Source organism: Abramis brama (genome assembly GCF_963993115.1).
Source record: "Abramis brama genome assembly, chromosome: 11".
NCBI lineage: Eukaryota > Metazoa > Chordata > Actinopteri > Cypriniformes > Leuciscidae > Abramis > Abramis brama.
In genome coordinates this window covers 38,811,512-38,832,273 of record NC_139973.1, presented here as the reverse complement: position 1 = coordinate 38,832,273, position 20,762 = coordinate 38,811,512, and the positions used below count along the sequence as shown (strand labels likewise).

The following is a 20,762-nucleotide window of genomic DNA, read 5'->3' as shown; positions in this document are numbered from 1 at the left end:
CACAATTATGATGTTCTCATAATAATTTTATGTAGCCGATATGACACACTTTACTGTATTTTCCTTTTTTGAAGTGATTCCAATCATATTTCAAGCAATTCAAAACCATCATGTTGAACAGTGCGCATCTGAAGAGTCTCAGCTGAAGGAAATAATCCATTGTGTGCTTTAATATATCGGCCAAATTTAGGCCGACAACGATAACATTAAAAATGAACATATATCGGCCGATACCGATATGGTGGCTGATATATCGTGCATCCCTATGCTATTAATTTGAATGAATGAGAATTTCACAGACATCTTAATCATCTTAGAACATACACAAAACCAGACGATTTTTTGGAAAGCATTTTGCTGAGAAATGAAAGGTGTGCAGTGACACCAGCAACGTGTGCTGAAGTAAACCGTTTCATTTGATTCCATGTTGACTGTAATATCTCATAAATTAGATTAGTATAACATCTGTTTGACTGCCGTTATCATACTTTAATGTAGTGTGTGTGTGCGTGTGTGTGTGTGTGTGTGTGTGTGTGTGTGTGTGTGTGTGTGTGTGTGTGTGTGTGTGTGTGCGTAAGTGTAACTCAGCAGGCAGCATTTCCATCCCAAAATGTGTCAGATCGCATGATGATGTGAAGACTGTGTTTAAGATGCTGTCGGTGAAGGCAGGGTTACAGTGGGGCTCTGCTGGCAGAAAGAGGCTCTCACACACTCCTGTTTTAATGTTTGAGAGGCTGCTACTGACAGCCCAGCGTTCCCACGCTCATGGAAAACCAGGGAGCACAAGGGAATGTTCAAATTGTTATGGAGGTTAATAAATATAGATGGGAATGGAAAGGATTTTAACGATTCTTCTTTCTATTAATCCTATTCTTTTAGTAGCGTTAAAGATGCACACACTTAAAGCAGCTTTCTTTACTAAAGAAAAAATATAACTTTTGGTAACTAGTTGTGTATCCACTGTCGGATTATTATTAGGGATGCATCTATATGAAAATTTTGACCGATACCAATAACCGATAATTCTTTATATTTGTAAGCCAATAACCGATATATTGGCCGATAAATCTACATCCAAATTTTATATAATCCTGATTACAAAAACAAAAGTCTCACCATTAAAAGCCATGACCCAAGCATACAAGTATAATGATGTTCTCATTATATTTTTATGTAGCCTATATGACAGCACATAACTATATTTTCCTTTTTTGAAGTGATTCCAATCATATTTCAAGCAGTTCAAAACCATCATGTTGAACAGTGCGCATCTGAAGAGTCTCAGCTGAAGGAAATTATCCATTATTTATCGGCTTTAATATATCGGACACATTTTCTTATTAGGCCGATAACATTCAAAATGAACATATATCGGCCGATACCGATATGGTGGCCGATATACAGTATCTTGCTGTTTTTTTTTATCTTGCATTGCAATTTTTATCATTAACAAAAAGTAAAACTATTAAAGCATTTTTGGTAATTGTAATAAAGCTGAAATAACATAAGATATAAATATTAGATGAAAAACTTGCCAAGGAAACATTTCTAGTTTTTGTTCAGTTTGAGTTGAAGCACTAAAATTACTAACTTGAAATAAAATAAATAAAAAATACAACTGAAATTAAATTAATAAATTTAACTGAAGTAATAAAATATGTTAAAAAAAAGACAAATTACTAAAAATGTAACTAAAACTAAAATGAAAACTGACCATATAAAAATAAAAGCTAATTTTATTAGATTGTAAACTGTAATAGTATATAAATAATACTAAAATAACACTGATTTAAGCCATTGTTAGTTTTCAGAATGCTAGCATTTTGGGTTGCACTTTATTTTACAGTACGTGAACTTACAGTGTACTTACCTAAGTAAGTACAAGTTAATATAAGGCAACTACATGGGCTAAGGTTAGGTTTAGGTGTAGGTTCAGAGTTAGTACCTAGTTATTACCCAGTTATTGTAATTACTATAACAAGTACATAGTATGTACATGGAGAACAGGACAGTGAAATAAAGTGCTGCAGAATTTTGTTATTCTATTAAGAGCCGTTCATTTGGACTGAGTCATCGAGTGAGTGAGTCATCAGTTCGATTCATATTTCTGAGCCTCTTAATTGATTGGTTGGACAGAAGGCCTCATTGGTTGATGAATCAGACCGCTCCGCTCACGCTGTGTGTTTGCTGTTGCATGCAGCTGGAGAGGAAAGACGCTTCGGCTATTTGTTGTCTTGTTGTATCATTTCACCGAGTCAGAGTCTTTCTGTCTCATCACATTGGCTTCAGACCGCAAGCGCACAACTCTGCTGAAGCATCATTCTGTGGCCGTGAATCCCGTGATGCTGTAGATTCAGTAGCTCTGCAGAAAACACTGTTCTTCATCTGAACTACAACAGACATGTGCGTGAAAGTAGGTTAGGTTAGGTTCTGCCATGTGTTGTATTTTATATCAATATTTTTGATATACTGATATATAACAGGCGAAGAAGACGAAGATATTCCAACACAAGGTTTTAATAACAATATAACAACAGACAGGCGAACTTGACGCAACACACACTTAACACAGACACTGAACAGAACACAGGCACTGAAATACACAGAGATGATTAACTGAACGAGTGTTGGTGATTTTGACCGATGAGTGGCGGGAAATATGAACAAGGAACACGAGACACGAATGACAACAAACTAAAAGTCCTAGAACTGAATTCAGTTTAACATAATGTTGACAATTTTGAATTAGCTTTTATTTTAAAATTTAAAATTTTGTCAATTTTAGTAAATTGTTTTATTAATTTTATTATGTGATTTATTATACTGCTATTTTGGTTTTATTTATTTTTATTTCAGTTTTAGTTTAGTGATAGTTTTATTTATTTCCAGTTAATAGTTTTAGTGCTTCAACTTAACCTAATTTCAGCTTATTGCCAAGGCAACATTAACTAATATTTGTATTTTTCAGCTTTATTTCAATCAACAGAAATATTTTTAATAGTTTTTGTTTTAGTTAACAACTTGTAACTGGTATTTTTATTAAATGTTTCTTTATTATCTTGATTCTCTTAAAATCTGAGAAAGTCCTGGAATTTTTCATAGTGAATATAATTATTTCTAGTTATACTTTAAAAATACTGTATTCTCCGGGAATGAGTCGCACCTGCCAGTAAAGTCAAAATTGCATTTGTTGACAGCAGAAAAACACACTATTATGACATAATGTAAAATACCAGTAAATAAAATTAAAATTTTACAAACATTATAAACACTATAAACATGTATTTTAGTTCCACTCATTCCACAACAAATTTTTACATACAACAGTATTCAGAACAGAACATGATTGAAAACTATAAAACGTGTCATTCATCATAAACAACATTTATCATAAATGCCATTCCTAAACCAATCTTATTTCGCACAAAACTGAATCTGCCGGCGAGTGTGAAATGAGCGATACGAATAAACGTGAGCTCATGTACGTCTTTCATTCGGCATGAATCCAAATGCCTGCGCTCTGTGCACGTTCTGCATGCTTGACGTTAATTGCATTAGGTGTCTATGGAATATAAGTAGCACGTTTCAGATGATAAAAATGTGATTTATATTCCAGAAATATGGCAATCCAATGGCTTGAAATTAAACTTTCTGTTTAGAATCTTTCTTAAATTATTAAAAGTAAATTCCTGAAGGAATGTGTGTGAATGTGGTTTGCTGTAGGTTATGAATTGCTCAATGGTTAAAGAAGCATCAACATCATCATGAGTATCATTCATGTTTAAGCGAGAGTCTTGGGCCCTATCATACACCCGCGCAATGCAGCGCCAGGCGCAACGCAAGTGTTTTTTGCTAGTTTCAGCCTGACGCAGTTATCATTTTCACGTCCTGCGCCACGTTGTTTAAATAGCAAATGCATTGCTAGCCCCATGAGCGGCTGGTCTGAAAACCAGGTGTGTGTTCAGGCGCTTTGTTGGCGCGTTGCTATTTTGAGGAAACTGAAATCTGGTCATAAGTCAATGGCGCAGTATTTGTTTTGTTATTTAAAGGGTGCATTATTAATATGCGCATATAGGCGGGTCCACAACGCGCGTACACTCTGCTTATTAAACACACAAGGCAGCAGCACACAAACATGCCAAATATTACAAATAAAATGATTACAATGTAAAAGATTAATATTGTGTACATAAAGATATGGTGGAATCCGTAGATGGTCTGCTTGTGCGTTAACCTTTAACCTCGCACACGAGCAGATCTGTTTGCGCTCTTGAGACGCCATGGCAGGAGCGCAACTGGCTTTTAAAGGGAATGGGAGATGAGACTCTGATTGTTTTTTTTGCACGTTACGCCCAAAACACACCCATTACTCATTAAGAGAATAGGGATAACACTTTTAGACCATGCGCCGGGAGCACCGACCATTTATCCCGTCGTTAAACTAGCAAAAGTGGATTTGGACACGACCCTAAGTGCACTTGATCCGTGCGCTTTAGACCATGCGCTTAGATGGCTAAAATAGGGCCCTCAGTCTCTCGGCGTGGTCGGACAGTAGATCCATCTGTGATGATGAATGGTCGGGACATAGGAGAGGTGATATACTGAAATGCATTCTGGGACAGGGCCAGGTGTCCTCTGTGTGTTTGTTCACAACAGCACATTCATATTTGTCATAGAGGAGCACAAACACACACACACACAGACCACCCAGCACAAGACCCAAAACGTCCTTCATCATCCCTTCTGTAACTGTTGTTGTCGTCTTCCCATGAGCCCCGGTTCTCCTGACACGCTCTGCTCTCCTACTCATCTGTTTGTGTCTCTCTGTGAGTAATGACAATCTCACGCCAATGAGGCCATTTCAGAATTAAGTCACAATATTGAAAGCGTAACGAATCATATTTATGCGTGATTAATGAACTCTAGAAGGATCTGCTCAGGAGGAATGAGGGCTCGAGAGATGAATGAGTTTATATGGACATCACTACATTAAACAGCATCCACGTTCTCTAGCATAATCTGTACCTTCAGTCAGGATTCAATATGAATGCAGAGATATTGACGTTATAATTAGATATAATTGTATTTATTATTATGGCTGATATTTTCTGATAAAAACAGTAATATTGTGAAATATTAGTATTTCAAATAACTGTTTTCTATGTTGAATATATTGATAAAATGTAATTTATTCCTGTGATCAAAGCTGAATTTTCAGCATCATTACTCCAGTCTTCAGTGTCACATGATCCTTCAGAAATCACTCTAATATGATGATTTGATGATCAAGAAACATTTATGATTATTATCAGTGTTGAAAACAGCTGCTTCATATTTTTGTGTCATTTTCTTTCATTATTATTTGATGAATATAAAGTTCAAAAGAACAGCATTTATTTTAAAATAGAAATAAGCTCTTAATATATTTTTTTGTAATAAAATTTACATTTATAAAGTTAGTCAAGGATTCGTCTTAACCTTTGTTCATCTGCTCTGACAATTGGAGTTACCCAGACTGTTGTTGCTTCTGTATGTAAATGAGCTGTGTTGTGATTGGCTAACCTTTTCACTTGTAAAATGAGTGAAAAGAGTTACTGCCCTAAGTTGCCTAATACTGAATTGTTGTTGATATGTAAATGTGGGCGTTCATATGTTAATGAGCTCACCCTTGGCCTTGTGATGTCATAACATATAATTACTGAAAGAGTCAGTTTTATAGCTTACTCTAGTTTCAATAAATGCCTGACTCATCTCAGTAAACTTTTTTTAAAATTAGAATTATAATGAGTTTTATTGCCAAGTATGATTTTATATATATATATATATATATATATATACAGTAGTTGCCAAAAGTGATGTTCAGCCTTGGAAAATTCACACCTTCACCCTTTATTCAAATATTAATAAGAAATTGTTAAAGATCTTTTCATCATATTGCGTAGTTGTCCTTAATTGTGATAACAAAAGCTTTTTCCTGTGAACTTTTTGTTTTTCTATGCATTTTTTTATTTTGCATAGTAAAATAAAACCTGTAGCTGTAGTTAGACATGTCAGATAAATACCGTAACCAAGTTTAGTGTTTTGTGCTTCCCTCATATTTAAAATATTGTCCTCATATTTTGATGGTTTATTCGAACTTGTACGGTCAGCCCCTCCAGACATCACTTTTGGCCACTATTGTGTGTGTGTGTGTATACGTGTAATTTTCCAGTAAATGAGCCCCTTAAGTGGTCACTTTAAAGCATAGCTTGTTATAGTAACATGCGTCTGTGTCCGTCTGCCTCTGTCCAGGCGTGTAACGAGTTCACGACTCATGTGATGAACCTGCTGAGGGAACAGTCTCGCACACGGCCCATCTCGCCCAAAGAGATCGAGCGCATGGTGGGCATCATCCACCGCAAGTTCAGCTCCATCCAGATGCAGTTGAAGCAGAGCACCTGTGAGGCCGTGATGATCCTCAGGTCCCGATTCCTCGACGCCAGGTCAGTGTGTTCGCTTTTCTGACGCATTTAACGCTAAATCAAGTCTAGTCACCTTCATTTATATAGCGCTTTTAACAATATAGACTGTTTCAAAGCAGCTTTACAGTGATAATAGGAAATTAAAGAGATTGTTTGGGCTTTACAGCAGCTCTAGGATAAAGTTATTGTCCAGTGAAAGTTAGTTTTGATTGATTCACTTCCGTCGCAACGATCATTAGTTATTAACTTAGGGGCCGCTAACACAACAGAAAACCCTTAAGTTCTCCCTACGCAAACTTTAAAAACGCAAACCTGTGAGAACGCTGATGGTGTGCACATGTGTTTTACGCATTTAGTCTATAGGTATGCGCGTTTGAATATGTGCGCAGGCGTGTAGTCCTTCTTCACAAACCAGCCCTCAACCAGCCTACTTGTCTGGCCTTAAAATTTATAATACAGAATTTATAATGTATCGCTTCCGGAATCATCCCGACAACGCTTTATCTGTAGAGAGGTAAAGGGAAGGGAAGGAGGCCGTCACAGGGGAGAGCCTAGCTGACACTTCAGGATTTCATTGTCGTCACGTCCAGGCACAGGTCCTTCATCAGATCTGGATACGGCCTGGATCCGGCGGACTGCGGTAAACCTCGGGACAAACAGAGAGACTTATATTAGCGTAGACAGCATTCTACGCTAAGCCTGTTACTACCACGTCCATGTAAACAAACGCTCCCGCTGTTTACTGTTTACACATGTGTTTTCCCGTTCCTGATCCTTCCCGGGGGACTCGAGGTCCCAGACTCGCGCTTTCAGGGCCACATCCAAACCCACACACGCTTTGCCATGTTGAGTCCATCCCTTTCTCAATGTAATCGCTTGTTCTCTTTGAAACGTGCCTGGGATTTGCATACATTTCTCTGCGGATAAATCGCACTGGAAGCCTGGAGTCGGAGGCATAACATTTAAATGAGCTTCATGTTTCCTTCCAGCACTCCGAACCCATTCTCTGTGTCTTTGGAGCATGCTCAGTTCCTCTGATTAATCCTCTCTTCGGCTGAGACCATGCTGTGCTCATTTGCATTTAGTGAAGAGGGGTTTTGGGGAGGAAATCGGCTCACCCTTCAGTGCTGCATATGTAAAACCCCTGAGACGAGCTCCAATCGCACACTCTTAACCCACAGATGAGTGATGCCGAGAGGAGGTTGAATTCATTGGCACCCAAAGCTCAATTTACTGTCGTTTTAAAGCTCTTCACTTTCGAGTATGTGTGCGGTCTGCTTTATTCCTCTTTTCCATCTCGTTTGAATTCATCTGGCACCTTTTCAGGAATATACGCCTTATCCTGTGGAAATAGGAAGGCAGTTTATCTTTCTTATTTTCTTAAGTTGTCAATCTCTGGAGGTCAAACTAAATATTAAATGTCCTGTTTCATGTAGTTTATGCATTTCATGTTGCCGTTTGGGATTGAGATTCATTTGCAGTTTTGTGGTTTTCCAATAAACAAAAGTAAAATAAACATAAGTAAAATAAATGGATTACAAGGGTTGCATATTCAGTTTGTATCAAGCTATCTCTCAGTAAAGAGCTACAGTAGTTAGTTGGTATGCCATTATTGATCAACTGTATATTCCCCATACAGTAAAGGAAAAATTAATACTTTCAAATCGATTAATCACATATATATATGTATATGTATAAGTGTATGTATGTGTATATATATAAATTCTAAATAAATAAATATGTATATATATAGAATTTGTGTGAGTTTATATATATATATATATATATATATATATATATATATATATATATATATACACACACTTTTATTCTTTCATGTTAGATGCAAAGCGATTAATCTGACAGCACTACAATTTAAATATAATATAATATAATAAAATATAGTTTGAAAGCACAAAAAAAGTGTTTGATCATTTTTCCTACAGTAACTTTGGTAACAGGATTGAATAGTCAAAAGTTGAAAGATAGTTGAAAGTTTTTTTAAGGTACTTTTCATGCTAGGTTTAATTTATCTAATTTGTTCAGTAATTGTACTACTTTATCTAACATTGAATAACTAGCACAATAGTGATAAAGTCAATAAAAAGGAATGACAAATATATGCATTAAAATGAAAAAAATAATACAAAACAGTACAGTAATAAAAATATAAAAGCTACACAGAATAATGTAAATAAATATACAGAAATGATGTATGTAATTATAAACTGAATTACCTATGCACAGATATGCTATTTACAGTAACGTTGAAATGAAAGTGGAATGATGCAACTAAACAAACTCACACAAGTTCTGTGAAGATGTGCACATCTGATCCATCGCTGTCTCTCTCTGCACAGGAGGAAAAGACGAAACTTCAACAAACAGGCCACAGAGATCCTGAATGAATATTTCTACTCCCATCTCAGTAACCCGTATCCCAGCGAAGAGGCCAAAGAGGAGCTGGCCAAGAAATGCTCCATCACAGTCTCGCAGGTACGAGCCCTCAAATAAAACATATCATAGTTCAGTGATGTCATGGTTCTTTACTATTCAGTGTAGCATTGTTCTGAATGTTTATCATATTCATATACCATGCACTTTCAAAGAATACCTTAGAATTTCTATTGCACACTTTCCAGTGATGTCCAAACATGCCATCTTCTTGACACAGCCGATGTTTGTTTCCACCTGTTTTGCATGTGAAATATATCAGTAATGCTCACGTGAGCTCAACCTCATGCAACTGGAAAACAAAATCATTTGCAGCACGGCACTGCATGCCTCTTAGCATTTTTCATCTGCTGCGCTAAATGCATAATGCATTCTAAACTATTTAATAAATTTAGCTGAAATGATTGTATGATGCATTTAGGCCTGGTTTTCAGTCAGGCTCGCGGGGATGAGTGATGACCGCCGCGCCGTTTGTAATATAGAAACACCTTTAGCCTCTCGCGGGAAAGGGAAGCTTAGCCGCAGGATTGATTAGCTTTTCATCGTAATGGTGTTTATCATTAGCACAGAGCCTCATCCGCTGGTGTATTAGCAGTAATGGGCGTTAGTGTGTGTGTGTGTTGAGTGATTGCTGTCAGTGTGTGCTGTGATCATTGCTGCCAGCACACACTGACATACTGAGATTGGTATAAGTGATCGTTTTAGTCTTATATTAGTGTGTGTGTGTGTGTGTGTGTGTGTGTGTGGTTAAACCTCTGTCCTTGTGGCCATCACAAGTTCTGTCCATAACATCCATCGTTGTCGTGACATCGACCAGCCACTTATTTTTTAGCAATAGTGTAAACTTTTTTTTAGCAAAGCATGAACATTAAGTGTGTAATTGGTGCTTTTTCTGTGCATTTTATTGTTCTAGTGTTGCTATACATGATGAGAATGTACTGTAGTTTTGTGTTAAAACTATCTGAAGTTAAAAAGATTTGAAGTTTGATTGCAATGGTAGCCTACCTAAAATGCATATATGCAATATGTAATATGCATACGTATAAACAGTCAAGATTTACAGTTATCAGTATCTAATTGCTTCCACCATCATTAATTAATTGAAAGAAAACGCCCTACTACCTAAAAAAAGTATTTTAGTAGTTAGCTCAAATAAGATATACAAAGAAATGCATCGCATCATACACTACCGTTCAACAGTTTGGGGTCAGTAAGATTTTTTTAAAGAAATTAATACTTTGATTCAGCAAGGATGCATTAAATTGATCAAATTTGACCGTAAAAACATTTATAATGTTTATAAATAAAAAGATTTTTAGGTTACACTTTATTTTAAGGTGTCCGTGTTACAGTGTTACAGTTACATTTAAGTACTGAGTAATATAAATTAACTACATGTACTTACTATAGGGTTAGGATTAGGGTTAGTTGCATGTAATTATGCATAATTTATAGTGATTACTATAAAAATTACAATGAGTAACAAGCACACTGTAAAATAGTGTTACGGATTTAAGATTCCTGAAAATAATGCATCACAGTTTTTGCAAAAATCTGAAGCAGCACAACTGTTTTCAACATTGACAATAATAATATTTATTGAGCAGCAAATCATCATATTAGAATGATTTCTGAAGGATCATGTGACTCTGAAGACTGGAGTAATGATGCTGAAAATTCAGCTTTGATCACAGGAATAGATTACAGTTTAAAACATATTCATGATTGTTATAATATTTCTGTTTTTAATAAATGCAGCATTGCTGAGCAGAAGAGACTTCTCTCAAAAAATCTTTCCGATCCCACACTTTTGAACGGTAGTGTAATGCATGTATTTGCGTACTATGTGTAACATTTTTTCCTCATTGTAAATGTCTCTGTCTAAAAACCTGTTTATGTTTAATAGTCCATCATGATTTGTATCCGTGAGGTTCAAGAGGACACTGTTTAAAATCTCATGTCTTGATGGTGTTTTTGCGGGCAGGTGTCCAACTGGTTCGGAAACAAAAGAATCCGATACAAGAAGAACATCGGAAAGTTCCAGGAAGAAGCCAACATGTACGCCGCCAGAACGGCTGTGAGCGCAACGAGTGTGTCCACACACGGCAGTCAGGCCAACTCCCCGTCCACCCCGAACTCAGCAGGTGAGGCCACTAACCCTTCACGAGGCCCAGGATTCCTGCTCAAGCCAAGCCACATTCATTTATACAGCGCTTTTTACAGCACAGAGCAGCTTTACAGAGATAACAGGAGAATAATGCAATAAAGTTTGTGTCTAGAAGAAAATAGCGCCACAGTCCAGCTTAAGTAAGTTCAGTGATGGTTCATTTTTGTTGTAAAAAAGTTATTTATTTAGTTCATTTATATATATAGCCGCCCTGGAGAAAACCGTGATATCATCGTCCAGGGGTGTGTTTCCCGAACAACGACGTAACTCGCTGCTTAACTACCATAGTACGATCATAAATCGTTGAAGAAATCAACTAGCTAGTCACGACTGTTTCCCGAAACCATATTGTCGCAAAGTGGTCGTTAAACCCATAGACTGTAAAAAAATAGGTTCAACCACGTTGGTTTATGACGTCACACACATGCTGGAGTAATAACTTCTTTTAATGAAACTGTTTGAGATCGAATTAACACTAGATGTTTTGCTATAAATTACAGACATGACATCTGAGGACTATTTCTCATTTTTCTCAGTTATTTTGCTTTATTTCCAGATTCAATCATAGACTCGATCTTACACACTAGAGCTCGTTCACACATGCGCACTCTTCAAAAACAGTGCTTTAAATCTCTTGACAAACTCAAAGACGTAAATGACATTTGTATGTATTCTAAACAAAAGACACATGTTGTACTGAATGTCATCTTGCTTATTTTGCTCAATATCAGGATTTATTAAGTCCACATGTCATGCAATCTAGAAACTCTGCTTCTAACCACAGCTCGAGATCTGTCGCTCCAAACACACAACTCTGCGATGCTGTTTGTGAATGTCCGTTAGAACGATGGTTTCGGGAAACACCGACTCGTTGAACTGCGATAACGACGGAACTTGCGAACATAGTTGGCTAACGATGCTTTCGGGAAACACACCCCTGCTCAGTTCAGTTCTCATATAATGGTGTCAATGCAGGCAGATCAATAATATTGTTGAATATTAAATGAAATGTCCCCAACTGAGCCAAAGGCGACAAAGGTGAAAAAATGTGACGGTGGCGAGGAACCAGAACTCCATCAGTGACAGAATGGAGAAAGAAAATACACTTTTTTGAGGCGCAGGACTTTACCTCGTGTAGCGATGCTGCTGTCTATAGTGTAACTTTACTGCATGTCAAGCTATTGCGCATTCAGATATCTGATGCGTTTTTACTGGAACAGAATGAGTGCTGTGCGGATCACAACATGTCCATGTCTCAGCGCTTCTCTGTGTCGGACTCAGAGGACTTGTCCAGTTAAAACAGCTTTTTGCTCCGTGTCTGTAGAGTTAAGTGAGAGTTAATTCCACACACACACACACACACAAAAAGACTGTGAGGGAGAGACTAGGGGTGTCAATCCTTCAGATGACAAATCAATAAAAATACACTACTGTTAAAAAGTTTGGGGTCGGTAGGAAATACGTTTTTTGAAAGAAGTCTTGTATGTGATTACAAATACAGTAATAAAAGTATAATATAGTGAAATATTATTGCAATTCAAAAGTACTGTTTTCTATGTGAATATATTGTCAAGTGTAATTTATTCCTGTGATCAAAGCTGAATTTTCAGCATCATTATTCCAGTCTTCAGAGTCACATGATCCTTCAGAAATCATTCTGATATGATGATTTGCTGCTCAAGAAACATTTCTGATTATTATCAGTGTTGAAAACAGTTGAGCTGCTTCATAATTTTGTGGAAACCATGATACATTTTATTTTTCAGGATTCTTTGATGAATAAAGAAATAAAAAGAGCATTTATTTCAAAGAGAATTTTTGTGACATTATAAAACTTTATTGTAAGTCTTTATTGCTGCATTAAAGTATTAATTTCTGTGGAAAAAAAAATCTTACTGACCCTAAACTTTTGAACGATAGTGTACATTTAAAAGAAATACAGTTAAAAATGTTATGTATTGTAAAAAATTTCTCGGTGCAAAGAATTGTTTCACACATCTTTATGAGAGATCAGATTAGAAATAAACTGAGATGCAAATGATGGCTCAGCATATACATTTTAAACTGCATCAAATTAAATATGGCATCTGCTCTCAATTGGTCGATTATTATAGAATTATTAAGATTAAGAATTGCACAAATCCGCGCTATGATCTGTGGTGTCGAGCTTCCTCTTGCTGCCAGCTCAATCTCTCCTGCTTTGCAACAGTTCTTCGTCTTCTTTACGGCTGCTTTATGATCTCAAAGCTTATCTAACTATAACTCTCTGGAAGTCTTCAGACTCATTCTCTCTGGCTTATTCTGTCTCTCTCTGTCGTGTTTGTGCACCTCTCAGGTTCTGCTGGCTCTTTTAGCATGTCAAACTCTGGCGATTTGTTTATGAGTGTTCAGTCTCTGAACGGGGACTCGTACCAGGGCTCTCAGGTGGGAGCCAATGTGCAGTCACAGGTACAGTGCCTATCAATCACCTCAGAAACACACACTGCAGCGCATGTGCTCAGTTTCTCTCGTGTGTGTGTGTGTGTGTGTGTGTGAGTACACTTTATTTTAATGGTCCCCTTTAGACATTCTTTGACTATAAGTAACGTTGCTCCTACATGTCTGCTAACTCAGAGTATAATAAGGGGTTCGGGTTAGTAGAGTTAGTTGGACATGTACTTGCAAAGCTACTTATAGTCAGTATAAGTGTGTTTGGAGAGCATCAAAATAAAGAGTTAGCAGATATTAAGCAGAGAGTCTACTAACACTCTAATGAGAGTCAGTTGACATGTAGTTGCAATATTACTTATTGTCTAAAGCGGACCATCAAAATACAGTTTTACCTTTTTTTAAAGTAAATTTGAAATGTTGAAAAAGATATCTTGTGAACTGCCTCTCTACTGACTGAATTTTGAAACACTTTACACACTGTAGACAGCAACTCTAATAATGACTTCTGTTTGACATTAGCATGTTACTAACGAAACCAGTACACAAATATTGTGGAAAATAGGAAAGTTTGATCATGAACTTTTCTATGAATACTTTTCATTAAAAATATACACAACCGTTAAAAAAGTTTGGGGTCAGTAAGATTTTACATTTCTTTGGAAAGAAATTAATACTTTTATTCAGCAAGGATGCATTAAATCGATCAAAAGTGACAGTAAAGACATTTATAATGTCACAAATGATTTCTATTTCAAATAAATGCTGTTCTTTTAGAGCTTTCAATTCATCAAAGAATCCTGAGAAAAAAAACGTATCACGGTTTTGACAAAAATCTGAAGCATCTAATAATCATAATTGTTTCTTCAAATCCTCATAATAGAATGATTTCTGAAGGATCATGTGACACTGAAGACTAAAGAAATGAATGATGCTGAAAATTCAGCTTTGATCACAGAAATAAATTAAATTCGAACATATATTCACATAGAAAACAGTTATTTTAAATTGTAATAATATTTCACTGTTTTTACTGTATTTTTGATCAAATAAATGCAGCCTCGGTGAGCAGAAGAGACTTAGCGATCTTAGCAACCCCAAGCTTTTGAACCGTAGTGTAAGTATATTTCAACAAATCAACATTTCTTTGATTTTGGTTTGATGCAATGCATTCTGGGGTCTACCACAGTGCTACTGTACAATTGAGGCTTCTTATAAGGCAGCGTATGGAATATACACATATACACAAGTGCTGTCTCGGACTATAGGCAGCTCAGAACAGAGCCGTAGAGACTGGCTTTGTAATGCGTTTTATTGTTTGCATGTCATCTTGTGTTTGTACGTCTGTGTTTCATCGTGTTTTCTTTGTCTTTTATTGTTGTTTGCTTTCTTTGACCTTGCTTTCTTCTTTGACGTGTCGTCTGACTTTGCTTTGTTTGCGTGCGTCGCTTCATCCGACCTTGCGCTCGCGGTTTTTTTGTGCGCTCTGACCTTGCCGTGTTGTTTTTTTGTTTCAGGTGGATACCCTTCGCCATGTTATCAGCCAGACAGGAGGATACAGTGACGGCCTCGCAGCAAACCAGATGTACAGTCCGCAGGGCATCAATGTAAGGCGAGAAAAAAACACTTCTTTTTTTCCCCCTTCCTCTTGTTTTGCCCTCTACCAATTATTTCAAAGCCATAGGGCTCAGAATGCCACTTAGTGGGACTTGTCTGGGAATCGTGGTCACTTAGTTGATTGCCTGTGTGTCGTGAACGCCACGGGCGGCGCTGCCCAGCGAGACGTGGACACGAGACCGGCCCGGGTCTGTCTGAACCCATCACATCCAATCAGATCGGCTCGGCACCTGCAGCCACACACCCCGCTGACGGGAACGGGGGAGAACAGGTGACACCGGCCGCAAATATATGAGTCCTCGTCGTGCCCCAGAGTCACCTGACCCTGATTATCCCCCAAAGGGCGGCAGAGAAAAACACTCTGCGGACAATCTCGCAGCCGAACGCTAAAAATAAAGCCGTGGTGAAACGCTCGTAGGAGGACATCCTGAGCGTGTTCGGGGAGCGGGGGAACGGGAGGGGCGCTGCTGGCAACTTGGCGCGACGAGAAAATTCACAGCGACAAGCCGTGTGGTAAAGGGGAAAATCAATACGACAGACACACGGGGAGCGGAGTGTGGACTCGGGACAGCAATCCAAGCACATTGCTCAGATCAGGTTCCTGCCGAGCTAATGGGCTTGACAGCGAGCCGAGAACGAGAGAGAGAGAGAGAGAGATGGGGGGGGGGCGGGTCAGCGTCTCTGTCCCGCTTACGTTCTGTCGCGCTTCGCTGGCCGTATGTTAATGAGATCATACACGTTCGGGGGGGATGTATGCAAATCCTGTGTTTTCCTGGATCCGTGTGGAGATCTGCGGGATCAGAGAATTGTGGGCTTGACTTTGATGTACAGACTCTGAGAACGTCGCGAAATTCACATCAAGCTTTTTTAGAAAGCATTGAATACAGGACAGTCATTTAGGCACAAGTGGCACCTTACAAAGCCGGATGATAAATCCATATTTAATTAAGCATAAAATTCAGTTTGAAACATTTAAAAAAAAAAACATTTTTGTTTTTTTTATTCAGCAGGGATGCATTAAATTGTTAAAAAGTTACATTTTATTGTTACAAAACAAAAAATGGCTTCTTTTTTTTTAAACTTTCTATTCATCAAAAAAATAATAATAATTAAGCAGCGCAACTGTTTTCAACATTGCTTATAATCATAAATGTTTCTTGAGCAGCAAATCATCATATTAGAGTGATTTCTGAAGGATCATGTGACACTGAAGACTGGAGTAATGATGCTGAAAATATAGCTTTCACTGTTTTTTTTTATCAAATAAATGCAGCCCTGGTGAGCAGAAGAGACTTCTTTCTAAAACATTAAAAAATCTTACAGACCCCAAACTTTTGAATAGTAGTTTATAATATTATATAATATAGAAAAAGTCATTAAAATTTATTACAACTTAAAATGATTTACATTGTTAATGAAATTTTTTCTTTTTATGTCCAAATCTAAAATATTCTAACCATTAAATACTGCTAAAAATTTAATTTATTCAAATTTTTCCACATTAATCCTCATCCTTAGAAATTCAGTTGTCAAAAGGTGTTTGATATTAGATATTATTTTTAAATAGGTAGCAAATGATTGCATCAATATAAAACGAGTGCATATATCAGCTAATTTAAGACTTTAAATGTGGCTCGTTTGAAATATCTTGTTTTAAAATGCATGTACAGCCGCCCCCAAAATATCAAGTGACATTTATAAATGTCTGAATGTCATTGCATTAGATAAGTTCACCACATGAACTATGAACATGTCCCACTATCATTTCACAACTACAAAGAGGCACAATACATTGTTCTTGTACAGTGTGTGTGTGTGTCTTTCTTTTCAATTAATGACACTTGCTTTGATATTTTATTTTCTAATGCAATGACACTCTAATGCATTTTATTGTGACTTAAGTGTAGATTAAATTAAAGCGTACATTACATTGAGTTTATTTAAACGTATTGCAGAAAGCATTAGTGGGATTTGATATTGTGCGTTGATCTGACTCTCGACATGAACAGCATCATTTGAAGAGTTTGAAGTACAGAGGAGTGTGTGTCGCTGTCTGTGAGATTAGTGATGCTTCTGCTGCATGTGTGTGTTCTCTCTGTGTCCTTCCTGATTCCTGTTTTATTCTCAGTCCTGATTCTTTTCTCTCGTTGCCTCTCAGTATTTGTGTGTGTGTGAGTTCAAATGACAGCCGTTACACACACTGAGCTCTTACAGGCTGATTCTTGTTTTCTGAGGACCGTTTCAGAGCGACCGAAACCTCTGCTGTCAACAAAATTACTGATAAAACTGGAGCAGACAACGGGTTTTCTTAGACTTTGTAAGCACTGACAAAAAAATATTGTTTTATGTTTTTAAGAAGAATCTTATACTCACTAAGGCTGCATTTATTTGATCAAAAATAGTAAAAATGTGAAATATTATTACAATTTCAAATTTCAGTTTTCTATGATGAATATTTGTTATAATGTAATTTATTCCTGTGATCAAAGCTGTATTTTCAGCATCATTACTCCAGTCTTCAGTGTCACATGATCCTTCTGAAATCATTCTAATATGATGATTTGATGCTCAAGAAACATATTTTTTGTCATATTTTTGTGGAAACCGTGATTCATTTTATTTTTCAAGGTTCTTTGATGAAAAGAAAGTTCAAAAGAGCAGCATTTATTTGAAATAGAATCTTTTGTAACATTATAAATGTCTTTACTGTCACTTTTAAACATTTTTAATGCATCTTTGCTGAATAAATGTCTTTTAAAAAAGCACAAAAAACAACTAAATGACCCCAAACTTTTGAACAGTAGTGTGTGAGTGAAAGTGTGTGTGTAGTCTGTTGCATTTCATTTTTCACTATTTGCAACTAAATTGTTGTTTCTGTCCATTTAAATGATATTCCACATAATCCAATAATGGATTTGACAACAAAATATTGACTGACAAGCCATTTTTTTCCTGATATTGTGCTGTAATCAGTCCCTCATGCTGTGTGTGTGTTGTTCTCTCCGTCAGGCGAACGGTGGCTGGCAGGACCCCACCACCCCCTCCTCCGTCACCTCCCCCACAGAAGGACCCGGAAGCGTTCACTCCGACACCTCCAACTGATCCTCCACATACACACACACACACACACACGGACTCTGCATCACGCCACACGCTCTTCCCTCCAGTGTGTAAAGGACTTTTGTGAACACAACAATGCATCATCATCATCATCATCATCATCATCCCTCATCTTCATGCTACCTCTCAAAACATCAGGGTCTGCAACAGATCCAAACCAACACAATAGACTCGACAGACCAACCCGTTCCAGAAATAATTCAATGCCTTCGTCGTCACAACAAACCTCACGTTATGTTTGAAACATTTTGCAATCTTACCATAGTGCCAAAGTACTTTTATACATCTCTTTAGTAACATTTACACAACAGATTTTACATTATAATAGACGTATTATGCTTGAAAAAGCAGTTGATTGGGTTCACACTGCCTCTGAGCTGAAGTCAACTTCTGTTCGTCTAATAACCTTTAATAATCTCCTGAATATTTAGGGCCAGATTTACTGAACAGGGTAAAGTAGCGTGAGAGCACAACCCATAACAGCGCCGATGTGAGTGTAAAGTTCTGCTCGTGATCTACTGACGACACACACATGAAAGAACAGACGCAGCGGATCATTTCCATGATGACCAACACAATCTACCAAGAGCAGCGCAAATTACCATCTGTGTTAAACATGCTTTTGGGGAATAATAGCGCAAATACCAGTAAACTGACGAGCGCAAACCTTAGTAAATCACCTTGATTCATTTAAACACTCTCCTCCCATAAAGACAAACTCCCACAAATGCATATGTAATAAGTTCAGCTGTAAAAATAACCCTGTCTATGCCTTTTCACTGCGTATCTTTAGTGAATCCTGACACTAGTTTTCTTAACTCCAAAACAGGGTTTGCAGTGGAGCAAGCTGTTAGTAAATCTGGCCCTTGGTCGTTTAGATTATGTTTATGTACATAAGGGAAAATCATAATTTCCCTGCTTTAATGAGAAATAAAGGCAATGCAGTTATCAAGTCTAGTTTTCATTTTTAAAGATTACCACCGTGTTATTTTGCATCTTAGATAAGATTCACATGCGTCACACTTCTGTTTGTCTGATATTCATTTACAGACACACGAATCCCTTTATATGTCATAATCATCATCATCACTGAAGGATCTTCATCAGCGCACATGAGAATGCAATAAACGGAAATCAGAAGAAGTGAACAAATCCCAAATGTGAAATGGCTTTCTTTTCCATAGTTTCGTCGCACGTCGGCCTTCTCTCCGGGCGACTTTGATACCAAAAACCCCAGACGTGTCCGTTCTTCACGTGGACATCACTCAAACTGTTCATGTTGTAAATTGTGTACTATCTAGTGCGCTGTGATGCGTTTCTCACGAATGTCCACGGTGCGTCATACACTCGAAACCAAAAATCCAGCTGGAGTTCCGTCGCGTTTCTCTAGAAGAAAAGGAAAAGCTAATGATGGCACACAAATGCAGAAATCGTTTGGATATATTTTTGATGCCCTCCCGTTGTGAATAGCCGATTCTCGTTTCTTATTTCATATTGGGCTTGTTTACAGCCAGGGCGGCCATATTTTATTTTCTCGCAAGCATAATGTGAATGCGCGCTAGCTTCTATATGTAGATGTGCACCTTTGCTCTTGTTTTGCTCTTTTTATAACAATCGCGTCCACGTGTAAAGTGACACGGTCTTCATACGGATGGATCCGAGCGCGTGTGGAGGGTTGAAGAGGAAAGAAAGTGTTGTGGACGGTCCTTGGGTTTGCAGTCTCATCCTCACGTTCCCCTTCGCTCACGGCGTTTGTATCACTGCCTGCCCAGCAGAACCATACTCACAAAAGCCTCATATAATGATGCTTTTAGTTTTTGCATATACAGCGGTTTGTAAAACATCAAATGTTTACTTTGTTGCATGTCTTTTGTTCTTTAAACTCCTGCAGTGTTTTTGAATGTTTCTTCTTTTTTATATCAAGCGCAGAGGACATTCTCTTGTCAAGTTTTAACTTTTAAGATCTCTGCATATGTATAAAAGGAATAAAATGGAACAGCAAACTATTGTCTTTTTGATTCCAACTCGTTTTTGTGAAGGAAAACTAACAAGGTGTAGGTTTTTTTGGTCTCTTCATTTGTACTGGTAATGCATATTCAGAATAAATAGATTCTTTTGTTGCCATATGTTTCTCTCTGGTGTCTGATTTCAAGTTAAATTAGTAACAGTGCTTTACTTTAATGTGTTAAATGTCATTAATATGATCATTGGGTGACTTTGGCCTAAGAGAATGTCTGTATTGCATCTCTTCTATTGATTGAACATAGAAATTACATGAAATATTTACAATAATATTATATTATCGGTAACACTTTACAGCGAGCTCCCATTAGTTAACAATGAGCAATCCGGTCGTTACAGTATAAAAATACAACTGTTCATTGTTAGTTGATGTTCCATTAATTATATTACCAGATACAACTTTTGATTTCAATAATGGGTTTTTAAGATTAATGATGTGCTTTAGAAGTGTTTTTCATTATTAGTTCATGTTAATTAATGTAGTTAACTAATGT

The 20,762-nt window shown here is 37.2% G+C and overlaps 1 protein-coding gene across 4 annotated transcripts in view; it reads left to right on the top strand.

Moving 5' to 3' along the window:
* The window catches only part of pbx1b (pre-B-cell leukemia homeobox 1b), an 83,412-nt gene extending 63,042 nt beyond the window's left edge, over positions 1 to 20,370 (top strand). For 2 of the 4 annotated variants that reach the window (XM_084129575.1, XM_084129574.1), the window contains exons 4-9: positions 6,292 to 6,482; positions 8,822 to 8,957; positions 10,900 to 11,059; positions 13,418 to 13,530; positions 15,027 to 15,116; positions 18,136 to 20,370. In XM_084129575.1, coding sequence (XP_083985701.1) covers positions 6,292 to 6,482; positions 8,822 to 8,957; positions 10,900 to 11,059; positions 13,418 to 13,530; positions 15,027 to 15,116; positions 18,136 to 18,228 — 783 coding nt within the window. In that variant the 3' untranslated portion in view covers positions 18,229 to 20,370. The remainder of the gene's footprint in view (positions 1 to 6,291; positions 6,483 to 8,821; positions 8,958 to 10,899; positions 11,060 to 13,417; positions 13,531 to 15,026; positions 15,117 to 18,135) is intronic. The other 2 variants (XM_084129577.1, XM_084129576.1) reach the window with 1 other exon arrangement.
* The last annotated feature ends 392 nt before the right edge of the window (positions 20,371 to 20,762 follow it).